The sequence below is a fragment of the Hemitrygon akajei genome, chromosome 7 (genome assembly GCF_048418815.1).
Source record: "Hemitrygon akajei chromosome 7, sHemAka1.3, whole genome shotgun sequence".
Classification (NCBI taxonomy): domain Eukaryota; kingdom Metazoa; phylum Chordata; class Chondrichthyes; order Myliobatiformes; family Dasyatidae; genus Hemitrygon; species Hemitrygon akajei.
This window is the reverse complement of record NC_133130.1, coordinates 21,292,607-21,308,877: the sequence shown is the minus strand read 5'-3', so window position 1 is coordinate 21,308,877 and position 16,271 is coordinate 21,292,607. Positions and strand designations below refer to the sequence as shown.

General features: G+C 39.7%; 1 protein-coding gene across 2 annotated transcripts in view; it reads left to right on the top strand.

Annotated features, from left to right (window-relative positions):
* Positions 1-16,271, top strand: part of ahctf1 (AT hook containing transcription factor 1) — a 112,588-nt gene that overhangs the window by 44,396 nt on the left and 51,921 nt on the right. For both annotated transcript variants that reach the window (XM_073050468.1, XM_073050469.1), the window contains 4 exons: positions 2,919-3,100; positions 4,200-4,261; positions 6,017-6,145; positions 13,906-13,996. In XM_073050468.1, the coding sequence (XP_072906569.1) occupies positions 2,919-3,100; positions 4,200-4,261; positions 6,017-6,145; positions 13,906-13,996 (464 nt within the window). The remainder of the gene's footprint in view (positions 1-2,918; positions 3,101-4,199; positions 4,262-6,016; positions 6,146-13,905; positions 13,997-16,271) is intronic.

Here is a 16,271-nt window from a genome sequence, read left to right as displayed (position 1 = left end):
AAGTACATATCTGTCACCATATATGGAATACTCAATAAATCCACTAGCCGTAATAGAATCAATGAAAGCCTGCACCAACAGGGTGGACAACCAGTTTGAAGAAGACAACAAACTGCAAATACAAAAAGAAGGGAAAAAAAAGAACTAATAGTACTAAATAAATAAGTTCAGTGATGTTGAGTGAAGTCATTCCCTCTGGTTCAGGAGCCTGATGGCAGCAGCAAAAAGAGCATGGCCTGGGTGGTGGCTGTCCCTGATGCTGGTTGCTACTTTCCTGTGTAGGTGTCTCTAAATGTGCTCAATGGTGGGGAGGGCTTTACCCGTATCCACTACTTTTTGTAGTATTTTCCTTTCAAGAGTATTAATGTTTCTATACCAGGCTGTGATGCAGCCAATCAATATACTCTCCCCCACAAAATCCATCCAAATTTATCGAAGTTTTAGATGTCATGCCAAATCTTTGCAAACTACTAAGGAAGAAGAGGAGCTGACGTGTTTTCTTTGTAATTATACTTAAATGCTGAGCCCAGGACGGGTCCTCTGAAGTTATAACACCAAAGAATTTAAAGTTGCTGACCCTGTCCACCTCTGATTCCCATGAGAACTGGCTCATGGTCTTCCGGTTTCGTCCTCTGGAAATCAATATTCAACTCATTTGTCTTTCTAACATTGAGTAAGAGATTGCTGTTGAGGCTCCACTGAACCAGATTTTCAGTCTCCCAAATACTGATCTGTCACCACCTTTGATTCACCTACTTGAGGCATATACATGCATCTATGATGGTTTTATCAAAAATAACCACATAACAGTTCATACAGATCCAGCATTGTGGTATGTGGAACTACAAAGGGACCAAATAGGATAGACTCAGACCAGATCTGACCATCTACAGTATGGAATACTATGGTCCATTAGCAGCAACAGCAGAAATGCACACCACATCAATCTGTAACCTCAAGGCATGGTACCTACCTCGCTCGGTGACATTACTGTAAAGCATCTGCAAGAGCAGCATCAGACTCTACCTCAAAATGAGATTCTAGGCTTGCGAGTTGAGCTATAAGACTTACAAATGTGCTAAGCAGCATAGAAAAGACATCACAGGCATCTCGCAACCAACAATCCAGATCAAAACTCAGCAGTTCCAGTTTTGAATGGTATTAGATAATTAAATCGCAGTATGGGCAATGGTGGAGGGGTGCGACCCCAGGATATTCCAATCCAGATTAGTTCATTCTTGATCCATTAGCAGTGTGACAGAGGCTGTCAGCGACAATGCTGTTAAATGGTACTTACTAATGACTTTCTCATCAGTCATGTGATTGACAAACACGAGAAGCTCTACAGATGCTAGAAATCCAAGGTAACAAACAACAAAATATTGAAGGAGCTCAGCAAGCTAGGTAGCATTCAGGAATCAACACTCAACGATTCGGGCTGAGACCCTTCATCAGGACATGCATTTGAGTTTGCCAGACCTAATTGGTTCCTGATCTCTGAGTCTTGGTTCACACTGAATTCTAGAATGAAGTGAGAGTGACTGCCCTCGACGTGAAGCCATGCTGTAATTTGACTGAATTTTATCAAGGAGACCTGCTAAAACTTAAGACAGTAGGCTTTGTCAAAAAAGAAGCTTGTTATTGTTAGACATCACAGGGTATCATAACAGGAGTTGCCCATAGCAGTGTCTTTTTCTACACGTCATTGTACCTACAATTGTGTCATCACAAAAAGCACTGTGTGATGCAGCTTCAAGCCAGTCTGGCATTAATTTTGGTCAGATTGTGTGACTGAACCCTAGAAAGACCTCAAACTGGTTGATCTACTGAAGATAAAATATCCCAGCCTGGATTAAGATTTTTTTCAGAAATGTGGACATTTATTGCTTTTATATATGTGTAATGAAAATTATTTTGATATTTGTTATGTGTTCTTTTCTTACCAGCTCATGGTATTTGCATATGCATCAGCAAACGAAGAAGACACCATATTAAAACACAAGAAAACACTTTATTAGAACTAGCACATCCACAATGCAGAAAGCAGAACAAATGTCTACAGTAGTAGACGTGTTTCTATCATAACATACTTGTCCCTATCATCTTGGCACTAACACTGGCTGGTCTCCTAGCCCAAGACAAAGCTCTCCCCTACACTAAGAAAATTCAAAGTCCTTTACACTCATACTTTTCTCTTCTTTGGTGGTACCAGCTGCACTCCCTTATCTCAATCCCACTCCAGTTAAAATATGAGAAAATCTGCAGATGCTGGAAATCCAAGCAACACACACAATGTTAGAGGAACTCACAGGCCACGCAGCATCTGTGGAAAAGAGTAAAGAGTTGATGCTTCTGGCCGAAACCCTTCATCAGAACTCGGGGTTGGTCTCTGCCCCATTTGTTGACTGTTTCGACTGTTTACTCTTTTCCATAGACGCTGCCTGGCCTGCTGAGTTCCTCCAGCATTTTGTGTGTGTGTTGCCACTCCAAGCTAGTATCATTTTGTCTTTCATTTTAGCATATACCAAGGAGGAATCTTGTTTAACTCTTTCCTTACAATATGTAATAACATGATTGGATTACATAGTTTGAAAGTTTTTATATTGAAGATTACATTATATTTTAGTGTAATTGCTGTGATGATTTCAATGGAAGTGGGTACTATGGCTAATCAAAAATTGAAAATGTCAAGTTTCAGAAGTGTATGGGTTATAATAAACAATCCAACTTCCAAATAATAATTTAACCCATCTGCTACATATTCTGCAGTACAGTACACAATTTTTGTAGAAGCCTCTATGAAATAGATGTAACAAAGAAATTGTATCTTGTCTATATATCTCTTCATGGAGCCTGGAAAAGCATTTTCTAATTAAGCTTAAAATTATATCTGATTTGATTTTAATTTTTTTTTCTAGAGCGGGTGAGAAGCTAGGTAACTGCCCCTATTTTGCGTTATGGTCTCTGGACACTGTAGTGGACATGACCTTCCCGTATTATCTGCTGGATGTCTCAGTACATGAAAGAAGCCTGAGCCGTGGAGTTCCTCCTTCTTATCCTCCACCTGAGCAGTTTTTTAATCCTAGTACCTACAATTTTGGTAAGTGCACTGCACAACAGCAGCTGATCTTAATGTTATAGCTTTCTTATGATAAAATGTGAGATGAAATGACTGTGATTGTCATTGTGAACTGTGAACACAATTTTTGGAACTCCAATAAAATACAGCCCTCTAACGAACTAATGGACACTCTTCATCCAGCCAAACCCCAGAGATCAGCTGAAAAAAAAATCTGCATATGTTAAAAGTTAGCACTGGAAATAGAAAATGCTGTAAATACTCAGCTGGTCGAAGAGGAACTGCAGATCAGTGATTGATGAGTTTTGGCAGAATTGTCTGACCTTGTCTGAGAAACAGTAGGAATGATATTATTGTCCTTTTACAGTCAATCAATGCATGAAAGCTTACTCATGAGGTTGGTGCGTGTGCAGTGACACGTTATTTCAGTGTCCATTGAATGTTACAAGACATTCTGCAGATGCTGTAAATCTAGAGCAACCCACAAAATGCTGGAGAAACTCAGCAGGTCAGGCAGCATCTATGGAAATTAATATTTGTACAATATTTTTTTAGACTGTTGCCAAGGATCCCTTCAGCTGCATTAAATCTTAAGTTTGAGGATTCTCCCTCTTATCCTATCTTCCACATAAAGCTTGTGTTTAAAACCCACCACTTTGTTCAAACATTGGTTCACCTGTTTTAATATCTCCAAGTCTATATCTTTTAGATTTACTCTGAAGCCTCTTAGGATATTTCACTATGTGTAAATTCATTCTTGTATTATAAAATGTGAATGTCAGAAAGTGGAGGAAGCTGCTTATGAATGCTTTTATGGACTTTGAGTGATTTTTGATTTTTGTCTTAGCTTTCTTAATTATTCTTCATGTATTTCTGACCATTCTGGTTTTGTTAATTATCCCCAACATTTATGTCTGGTTATATTGTTTTCATTGGTATTGTATTTTTCTTTTAATTTTTCAATGGTTAAAATGTGTATCATTCTAACTGAAAATGTTTGATGTGTCAGAAAGTAAACCAGAATTAAATCTAGCCAAGCAAACTTAATTGAAAATAGTGTAAATAAGTCAAAGTTAACTTTCTATGATATTTCAATGATTGTTTTTCTTTTCATTTGTAGACGCAACTTGTTTGCTAAATACTGGACTTGTACATATAACAGGTTCTGGGTTTCAAAAAGAGGTGAGTTCAGTACAGTTTTTAATACATTGCTATTTCAATATTTATTTGAGGTAATATTTGTGACCAATGAGATATTTGATTGTAATTTGAACCTTTTATATCTGTTTTAGACTTTTTTGTTTGTCCATAGTTACTCTTTTAAGTCTGAGGCTATATTTTCAATATTTGGGGTTTGATTTGACTCATCAGTCCTTTGATATGCTATAGTAGTCTGTAGCACACTGTGCATCTGTAATAAATTTAATGTGGTTGCAGCATTGAAGGAAGCTATTTGATCCATCAAGTCCATTCCATTTCTCTGTAAGAATAGTCAAGATAATTGTAGTCTGCATCCTAAACTCATAGGGACAACAGATTCTTTTTTTTCAGTTACTTATCCAGTTCCTTTTTGAGTGCTGCAATTGAACTTGCTTCCTAAACATGTGCTACATTCTGCATACTATATGCACCATATATTATATAAATTTTATCTTGTCACTTGTTTATTCTTTCCACCTGTTGCCATTCTGTCCCAAGTTCATGGCCACAGTATCATTAAGGACTGTTTATATCAGTGAACTTTACTGTTAGAACACAGGTCCCACCTCCTGAGAGGTATTCTATCCAACCACTTCTTCCAGTAATGGCTTTGAGTCCGAGGAAGATAAAGATCTCTCTCCAGTACTCTTTCTAGCCATCTGTATGTGTTATCCCTCTCTTTCTAGCGACATTATATATATTATCTGTCTCTTGCTATGTGGTGGTGGCATCCGTTGGTCTCCAGAGACCATGTGCCTGGAGTTTCCAGGGCGCAGGCCTGGGCAGGGTTGTATGGGAGACCGGCAGTTGCCCAAGCTGCAGGCCTTCCCCTCTCCACGCCACTGATGTTGTCCAAAGGAAGGGCACTAGGACCCATGCAGCTTGGCACCGGTGACGTTGCAGAGCAATGTGTTTTAAGTGCCTTGCTCAAGGACACAAACATGCTGTCTCAGCTGATTCTGAGCTGCCATAGCTGTCTCTTGCTATGCTGATTTATATACTACAGGCTGCACACTTGAGATTGAGGTCCTGCTTCATTAAAATCTGCCTGCAAATTGTTATCACCATTGGTTGCATGAAGAAGTCCCCATTGCAGTTCTCTAGACACTGATGTTCTTAGTATCTCCTTATAATTCAGTTAACCAGATCCTGCCTTGATTTCTTCCACTTACTCAAAGCCTTTGAAGTGACACAATGGTGCAGCTAATATAGCCGTTGCCTCAGTGATCTCAGTTCCCTCCTGAACTCTGCTGTCTGTGTGGAGTTTGCATACTTTCTCTGACCATATGCATTTCCCCCGATGCTCCAGTTCTCTCCCACAGTTTAAGCGTTAGGTTAATTAACTGCTCCAAATTGTGCCTAGTGTGTAGATTACTGGTAGAATAGAGGTAGAATAGATCACAGGGTAAAATGAGCAAGTGAAGAAAATTACTCTGGGCTGAGTGGCCTCCTATGCATTAAGGAGATATTTGTTTAGGTTGCTCATTGACATGTAGGTTTTTAAAATCCTGGACATTTGAAAATGTAATATGGTGGTAGTAATTGCCTTACTGCTGCCAGATAGATTTTGAAATTTGTTCTTAACTACAATAGTCTGTATTCAGCTTCTGTAAGAAATTAGAACAGAATTCTGTGATTCTATATTGCAGTGTTCTAATGGGCTAATATGTAATGCTTATTTTAATAGAATTTTGTTGAAAGACTGCTGGCCATCAAACTTTTGATTATGTTTTCTAGACTTTGAATTATTTGAAGAAAGCCGGTCCTTTTCTTAGTGAAGCTGTACCTGATGGTTATAGTCGTTGCCTGATGGCTGGGCTTTTATCTCCAAGACTTGCAGATGTACAGCCTTCATGCCTGTCACAAGTGGGTACAAAATGAGAGCTATTTAGATTATTAACATGTAACAAGTGGCATGCAAAAGTTTGTGCACCCCTGGTCAAAATTTCTGTTACTGTGAATAGTTAAGTGAGTAGAAGATGAACTGATCTCCAAAAGTCATGAAGTTAAAAATGAAACATTCTTTTCAACATTTTAAGCAAGATTAGTGTATTATTTTTGTTTTGTACAATCTTAGAGTGAAAAAAAGGAAAGGAGCAACATGCAAAAGTTTGGGCACCCCAAGAGACTTGAGCTCTCATAACTTTTACCAAGGTTTCAGACCTTAATTAGCTTGTTAGCGCTATTGCTTATTCACAGTCATCGTTAGGAAAGGCCAGGTGATGCAAATTTCAAAGCTTTATACAGTCGGCCCTCCTTATCCACGGATTCCGCATGCGTGAATTCAACCAACCGTGAATCGCAAAAACTCGGAAGTGCTCTTCCAGCACTTGTTCGAGCATGTACAGACTTTTTTTTCTTGTCATTATTCCCTAAACAATGCAGTATAACAACCATTTTACATAGCATTTACATTGTATTAGGTATTATAAGTAATCTAGAGATGATTTAAAGTATACGGGAGGGTGTGTGTGGGTTATCGTGGATCGGGATCAAAAAAATCGTAAGTTCTCTTACCAAGTAAGTTGGAACAGGTACATCCAGTATTATTTAGCCTCAGTTAGTCAAACGTTTGCCTTAGTATATAGTATATATTTTACCTTTCTATGCATATAAAACACTTAAGAACGTATGTTTCAGTGCCGGGCTCGGGGACAGAAGTTCTCGGGACTCGGGACAGATCGCTCCCTAGTGCGCTGTCCACCGTGCCAGGTTGATGTGGAGGATCAAAAACTCAAAACCCCAAAACCTAATAATTAAACCACTGCGTTGCTTAGTAATAATTGTAGCTTTCATCGGGGCAGAGCCTTTCTCACTTTATCCTTTAAAATTGTTCTGATCGTTGACCGACCTAGCCTAACGCTTTTCCAATGACCGATGGCGTTTCACCTCTTTCCGATTGCTTTATTATTTCCACTTTATTTTCCATCGTGATCGTGATTATTTTTGTGAATAGAAACACTGCGCATTCAGAGCTCTGGCGCCGGGTCCTAATTTCCACTGCACTGAGACAGGTTAAATAAGGTCTGGAGTTCCGCTGGGTCCTAAGGTCCCCAATTGAGACATGTTGAATAAGGGACTTGAGCATCCATGAATTTTGGTATCCGCAAGGGGTCCCAGAACCAATCCCCCGGGGATAAGGAGGGCAGACTGTAAATACCCTGACTCCTCAAACCTTGTCCCAACAATCAGCAGCCATGGGCTCCTCTAAGCAGCTGTCTAGCACTCTGAAAATTAAAATAAATAATGCTCACAAAGCAGGAGAAGGCTATAAGAAGATAGCAAAGCGTTTTCAGGTAGCCGTTTCCTCAGTTCGTAATGTAATTAAGAAATGACAGTTAACATGAATGCTGGAGGTCAAGTTGAGGTCTGGAAGGCCAAGAAAACTTTCCGAGAGAACTGCTCGTAGGATTGCAAGAAAGGCAAATCAAACCCCGTTTGACTGCAAAAAACCTTCAGGAAGATTTAGCAGACTCTGGAGTGGTAGTGCACTGTTCTACTGTGCAGCGACACCTGCACAAATATGACCTTCATGGAAGAGTCATCAGAAGAAAACCTTCCCTGCGTCCTTACCACAAAATTCAGCATCAGAATTTTGCAAAGAAACATCTAGACAAGCCTGATGCATTTTGGAAACAAGTCCTGTGGACTGATGAAGTTAAAATAGAACTTTTTGGCCGCAATGAGCAAAGGTATGTTTGGAGGAAAAAAAGGGTGCAGAATTTCGTGAAAAGAACATCTGCACGGGGGTGGATCAATCATGCTTTGGGCTTGTGTTGCAGCCAGTGGCACGGGGAACATTTCACTGGTAGAGGGAAGAATGAATTCAATTAAATACCAGCAAATTCTGGAAGCAAACATCACACCATCTGTAAAAAAAAAAAAGCTGAAGATGAAAAGAGGATGGCTTCTGCAACAGGATAACGATCCTAACACACCTCAAAATCCACAGTGGACTACCTCAAGAGGTGCAAGTTGAAGGTTTTGCCATGGCCCTCACCTAAACATAATCGAAAATCTGTGGATAGACTTCAAAAGAGCAATGCATGCAAGACAGCCCAAGAATCTCACAAAACTAGAAGCCTTTTGCAGGGAAGAATGGGTGAAAATTCCCCAAACAAGAACTGAAAGACTCTTAGCTGGCTACAGAAGGCGTTTACAAGCTGTGATACTTGCCAAAGGGGGTGTTACTAAGTACTGACCTTGCAGGGTGCCCAAACCTTTGCTTCATGCCCTGTTCCTTCTTTTGTTATTTTGAAACTGTAAAAGATGGAAATAGAAAAAGTAATCTTGCTTAAAATATTAATATTAAAGAAATGTGTCATCTTTAACTTTGTCTTTTGGAAATCAGGTAATCTTTTATTTGCTTAGCTATTCAGAGTAACAAATTTTGACCAGGTGTGCCTAAACTTTTGTATGCCACTGTAAATGAATAGTAAAAGACAGGTAAACACTGTTTCTTATGTTGAATTTTTGTGATCTAATTTGTAATATGAAATTATATAGACTTTGTTGAGTTATTTAATTGATTTCTGAGTTAAGTATTATAAGTCCTTGAAGTTACAATAACTATATTAACTTTCAAAGTGAATTATTGATCTGTACCTCTGCAACTTATCAGGTTGAGTTTCATTATTTTACTTACACTAATGAACTGATAGATTGAATGTGTTTGCTTCCGTTAAAAATGGACTTTCCTTGCTTCGTTCTCTATAGAACAAGAGCTTTCCTTCAGATAGCATCTTCAATGTCGTAAGATGTTACAAGAGATCTCTAACACAAAATGGAGATGTTAAGACAAATGAAAAGTGGTTACAGCATTTTAAGCGGGGAAGAGGGAAAAGGAAGTGGAGAAGTTAAGGATAACTTGTATAACAGAAATAATTCATTGTGTGATGTTTTTGCCAAGCAGTTTTGATCCTTACAAATGATGGTTGTACTCCATTAAATTTTTAGTTGTATTTATTCAGAATTTATTCTTTGACTTGTTTCCGCATTTCTAGAGTCTCATGTGATGCCAGTTTTGTTCAGATCCTCTGAATAAATAACCAAAGTTATATGGAATTTGTTCTTAGTGAGAACTTGAACATTACAGCACAGTACAGGTCCTTCAGCCCATGATGCTGTACCACCCTTTAACTCACACTTAAGATCCTTCCCTCCTCCCCATAGCCCACCATTTTTCTATTATCCATGTGCCTCTCTTAAGAGTTTCTTAAAGGAATGCCCCTAATGTATCTGCCTGTAACACCACTTCTGGCAGGGCATTTCACATACTTGCCGCTCTGTGTTTTTTTTAAAAAAAAACAACTTATCTGATATCCTTCCCCTATATTTTCCTCTAATCACATTAAAATAATACCCCTAGTATTAGCCATTTCTGCCCTGGGGAAAAAGTCTCTGGCTATCCACTCAGTCTGTGCCTCTCATCATCTTGTACACCTCTAACAAGTCACCTCTCCTCTTCCTTTGCTCCAAAGGGAAAAAGCCCTACATTACTCAACCTATCCTCATAAGAAATACTCTCTAGACCAGGCAGCATCCTACTGAACTTCCTCTGCACTATTTCTAACTCTTCTAAAAAGTTATGTCAAAGTTAAGCTAAACTTTAAGAATGGAAGAGATAAAGCTGCATCACTGTCTGGTATGGAGGGGGTGAGGTGGGGGCTACTGCACAGTACCAGGAGAAGCTGCAGAAGGTTATGAATTTAGTCGGCTCCATCTTGGGTACTAGCCTACAAAGTACCCAGGATATCTTCAAGGAGTGGTGTCTCAGAAAGGCAGCATCCATTATTAAGGACGTCCAGCACCCAGGGCATGCCCTTTTCTCACTGTTACCATCAGGTCGTAGATACAGAAGCCTGAAGGCACATACTCAGCAATTCAGGAACAGCTTCTTCCCCTCTGCCATCCAAGTCCTAAATGGACATTAAATCCTTGGACACTACCTCACTTTTTTAATATATATTCTTTCTTTTTTTTGCATGATTTTTAATTATTCAATATACATATACTGTAATTGATTTACTTATCTATTTATTATTATTAGCATTTTTTCTTTCTTCTATATTATGCATTACATTGAACTGCTACTACTGTGTTAACAAATTTCATGACGCATGCCAGTGATAATAAACCTGATTCTGATTCTATTGAGCAGCAGGGTAGTTGGATACATCATTCTTGACCTTTAATGATGAGAATGAATCTGCCATTTGAGTCATTTGTCAGATGACTAAAGCATGAATATTTAGTCAGCAAAGATGAAGACTGACTTTGAACTAAATTGTTTTGTACCATGAATATTTGGAGAGCAGGTTTTACTTTTTTTTTCAGATAGGTTTTGAAGAATTAGGTAAAGAGAAAATGATTAATAAAGATCACTTTGCTATTTAATTGTTAGCTTCATGGTTTGTTGCATGGTCTGTAAAGTTTAAGTGATTAGTAAATTTCTTAAATAGGACAGTAGTTTTTTTGATGTTCAAATACTGCAGATTCATGAATGCCTGTTAAAGGGGAGCCCTTTAGCTCTTTGGGAATGATACATATGTAGAACTACTTCATTTCTGCTTGAACAACATCCGTTTTACCGTACCTTATTAGTGTATATGTGGAGTTTGCATGTTTTCCTTGTTGATATATGGCCTTTTTCCTGAATACTGTGGTTTACTCACACATCTCAAAGACATAAAAGTTGATACAGTAATTCATTGCTGTAAGTTGCTTCTACTCTGTAGGTGAGAAGTAGAATTGGGGCAGGTTGATGGAGAATAAGATGGGATTAGTGTGGAATCAGTGTAGATAGCTGCTTGTTGGTTGATGTGGATTTTATTAGTGCAAGGACTGGTTTCTGTACCACATGACACTGGCTGGCTAAACCAGATAATTTCCAACATGCTTTTCAGTAGGGATATTATTTACTTTTTCCACTTTGAATTGAAGCTCACTGTCAATTTGCTTTTCATGTGTTGTATGCATAGGGTCACAAATAAATGTGTGTGTGTCTCTCTCTCTTTATATTTTTATATATATATATATATATATGTGTGTGTGTGTGTGTGTATATGTATGTGTTAATACATGTATATGTATACATAGGCACACATGAGTGCGTGCAATCACAACGTGAAAACTTGTCCTTCTGAACACAGAGTCCATACCATCGAGTACCTATTTGCACTAAACCTACACTATTCACTTTTGTTATTCCCACATTCTCATCAATTGTACCAGTTATCTACACAGTAGGGGGAATTTAAAGATTCATTTATTATCAAAGTATATAACTCTGAGATTCTTCTTCTCCAAATAGCATTGAAAGCAAGGAAAAAAAATGGCAACATGATGGTCAACCCCCGCCCCCCAAACCCCCCCCCCACTTGAAACGCAGCAAGAGCATGACTCTCAGACCTCCTTCCCCGCACAAAACACAAGAACATCAACCCCAAAATCCCCCTTCCCCTATACACAATGCCACAAGAACAATTAACTTAGTAACCTCTATGTGTTTAGATTACTGATGAGGGATAGATTCACTTTACAAAGTCAAAGAATACAACAGCATGGAAACAGACTCTTTGGTTCATCTAGTTTAGGAGTTCCCAACCTGGCGTCCATGGAACCCTTGCTTAATGGTAACAGTACATGGCATAAAAAATATGGGGACGCCTGATGTAGTGCATGCCTATTTCATCTTCTGCCAAGCCCCATCCACCTGCACCCAGACCATATCCCTCCCAACTCTCTCATCCACGTACTCATCCAATTATCTATTGTATTGCAATTAAACCAGCATCTACCATTTTAATTGACGGCTTATTCCACACTCACATCAACCTCTTAAGTGTAGATGATCCTCTTGAATATTTCACCTTTCACCCTAAGCCTATGACCTTCAGTTCTATTCTCACCCAGTCTGGGGGGGGAGGGAGAGGTTGGGTGCATTCACTATATCCATACTTCTCATAATTTTGTATACCTCTATAAGATCTCTCCTCATTCTCCTGTGCACCAGGGAATAAAATCATAACCTATTCAACCTTTTCCTAGTAACTGAGGCCCTCAAGTCCCAGCAACGTCCTCATAAATTTTCTTTTTCAAGATTATTGATATCGTTCCTGTAGGTAGGTGATCACAACTGTACACAATACACTATAAATTTGGCCTCACCAATGTCTTATACGACTTCAACATAACATCCCAACACCTCTACTTAGTGCCCTGGGTGATGAAGCCAATGTGCCAAAACACAAACGAGAAAATCAGCAGATACTGGAAATCCAAGAGTGGAAAAAGCTCTCTTTTATGACTCTATTTACCTGTGTAACAACTTGCAAGGAATTATGGATCTGTATTCCCAGGTCCCTTTGTTCAACAGCACGTCTCAGAGCATTACCACTCATTGTGTAACTTGTATTCTGGTGTGTCCTTCCAAAGTGCAGCTCCTCACATTTGTCTGCATAAAATTCCATCTGCCATTTTTCAGCCGATTTTCCCAGCTTGTCAGAATTATACTCGAAGCTTTGGCTTCTTTGCTGTCTACTGCACCCCTAATCTTTGTGTCATCATAAGTTTGCTGTCCATTTTACCACATTATCAACTAAATCATTAATATGTATGCCAAACATCAACAGACTGAGCACCGATTCTTCTGGCACTCCACTTTTCACAGTCAGAGAGGCAACTCCTCTTTGGTTTCTTTTGTTAAGGTGATGTTAGGTCCAATTGGCTGCTGCATCCTGAATGCCATGTGACTTATGTGTCATTGTACACCAGTCATTGAAGGTGGGTTTGCAGGTACAGCAGGCGGTGAAAAAGGCAAATGGTATGTTGGCATTCATAGCAAAAGGATTTGAGTACAGGAGCAGGGAGGTTCTACTGCAGTTGTACAAGGCCTTGGTGAGACCGCACCTGGAATATTGTGTGTAGTTTTGCTTCCCTAATCTGAGGAAAGACATTCTTGCCATAGAGGGAGTACAGAGAAGGTTCACCAGATTGATTCCTGGGATGGCAGGACTTTCATATGAAGAAAGACTGGATCGACTAGGCTTATACTCACTGGAATTTAAAAGATTGAGGGGGGATCTTATTGAAATGTATAAAATTCTAAAGGCTAGATTCAGGAAGATTGTTTCCGATGTTGGGGAAGTCCAGAACGAGGGGTCACAGTTTAAGGATAAAAGGGAAGCCTTTTAGGACTGAGATGAGGAAAAACTTCTTCACACAGAGAGTGGTGAATCTGTGGAATTCTCTGCCACAGGAAACAGTTGAGGCCCGTTCAATGGCTATATTTAAGAGGAAGTTAGATATGGTCCTTGTGGCTAAAGGAATCAGGGGGTATGGAGAGAAAGCAGGTGCAGGGTTCTGAGTTGGATGATCAGCCATGATCATACTGAATGGTGGTGCAGGCTCGAAGGGCTGAATGGCCTACTCCTGCGCCTATTTTCTATGTTTCTATGTTTAAGCTTCAGGGCCAGCCTCCCATGCAGGACTTTGTCAAAGGCTTTGCTGAAGTTCATATAGACAACGTCCACCATCTTTTCTTGAGCATTGTCCTTGTTTTACAATTGAATCAGGATGCCTGGATTGCAAATCCAGGTGTAATAATCTTTTTTTCCCTCTTTTAGGAGGAAAAGCTTGAAGCCATTTTGTCAGCAGCTGTGGAATCTAGTTCTTTGGGTTTAATAACTGGGTGCATCAAACAATGGACGAAAGAAGGTAAGCCACTTGCATATGTTTGGTTTAAGTATTTAATGTTCACTTATAATTTAGGGCACCACAGTAGTGTAGCAGTTAGCACAGCACTATTACTCCTTGGGGTTTCAGAGTTCAATTCCAGCATCCTTTGTAAGCAAGTTTGTAGATTCCTTCCCATGTGTCCATGGGTTTTTTCTGGGTGCTCCACTTTCCTCCCACAGTCCAAAGATGTACCGGTTAGTAGGTTAACTGGTCATTGTAGATTATCCTGTGATTAGGCTGGGGTTAAATCAGTGGATCACTGGGCAACACTGGTGTAAGCACCGGAAGGACCTATTCTGCACTGTATCATTAAATTTTTTTTTTAAGTGAGTACTATGGTAAAATGTACAATTCAGAAATATTGCTTTGTCAATTGCTCTTTTAATTTGTAGCTTCATATTCTGGCCACCTTAATCTTCTCAGGTGTGTTGGTTGAGTCTTCCTTCAAAATTGAAGGGCCTGGGACTGATCGAGCTAAAGGGGATGAATGGCCTGCTGTTTCTGTAGCTTAAAGCTGTACTGAAATATGCAAGGCAGTGGGTGTAAATCTGTTGGAGTAACTCGGTGTGTTGAGCAGCACTCTGCGAGGAAAGGAATTGTTGACATTTTGGTCAAAACCCTTCATTGGGAACAGCGAGTGAAGAGACGAAATGGGTAGTACAAAGAAGGGAAGTGCAGAGAAATGAGTTTGAGGGGGGCTGTAAGCTGACAGGGTAGGCTGGGATGAACAACTTGTTTGAGGATCTCAGTGGGTTGAAGAAGCAACCTGATGGAGGAATTGGGAAGTGGGAGATGGAGTGCATTGTAATTATTCAGCCAAATGTTTTCAGTTTCATACTAGATACTTTACTGAAGCTTAGCTTAGTTTAGTCCAGGCATGGGTCTAATAGTAAAGTGTAATTGTATCAAGGTGTATCCAGACACGAGAAAATTAGTAGATGCTGGAAATCCACACAACACACAAAATGCCGGAAATAACGGCCTGAAACATCGACTGTACTCTTTTCCATTGATGCTGCCTGGCCTACTGAATTCCTCCAGCATTTTGTGTGTGTTGCAAGGTATATCCAGATTTTATTTTGTCTGGCTTGAATTACCTGTAGTCATTCAAGTATCAACATTTTGTGTTACTCTGATGATCTACTGAGGAAATTACCTTGCGTAAGAATATTCTTGCCAGCAAGAATTATTAAGTAGTTGTCTACCACTTCCTCCTCTTCTCCAAACACTACCCAACCTAAAATATTGTTCAGCATTGTATGATTGTGTAAGTTGACAATAATATAAAAGCTAAAAAGTGTTAAGAAATAAATCTTTCTTTGCACCCAATCTTCATATCATTCATTCATCATCATTAATCTTTATTGTATGCTGCTATACCTACAAAATGTCAGTCAAGTGTATTGTCATATGCACAGGTACATATGTGCACAAATGTAATGGAAAACTTCCTTACAGCAGCATCATAGGCACATAGCATCAGAAAGCAGCATTCATAAGAAAAACAAAAATTATACACAATTTTTGTCAAAGTAGGCATGTGCAATACAACTATTTGTCTTCCCTAGATAGCCATGAAAAAAGTAAAAGAAACAAAACGTGTAGACCCTAGAATTCCCGCAGAAAAAGAACAATAACAATCCCCGATAAACCACCCCCTGCAGAAAAAAATAGTACATTAACAATCCCCGACCTTCTCTCTTGCAGAAAAAAAACACAGCAGTAATACAATCCCTGACCCCCCACTCTCAAAAAAACAGACAGCGACAATAGCAGCACATCCCAAACCCCCTCCCACAGAAAAAGACAGCCACCAACGCCAACACTTGCAAAAAAGAAGTGACAGTAACTTCAAAAACCACACACACACACACACACACACACACACACACACACACACACACACACACACACACACACACACACACACACACACACACACACACACACACACACACACACACACCCCCACCCACCCACCCACCCACCCCCCCCCCCGAAAAACTGAAGGAGACCAATATTCCGTCCAAACACTTGAAACTCAGACAGTTCTTCCATGACTCAGAACTCGCGACTGGTCCAAAAGGTGGCCTCCATTGGGAGTCATCACTGACTGGGTCCGAACACCATCGTCTTGGTGGCCTCCGTCAGGAGCGCTCGCTGACTGGATCCGAACGCCTCCACCTCAATGTTTCAATCTTCTTTGCCGTTTTGAGATAGAGTTCTTCATGACCCGAGTCCCATCTTTGTTTTT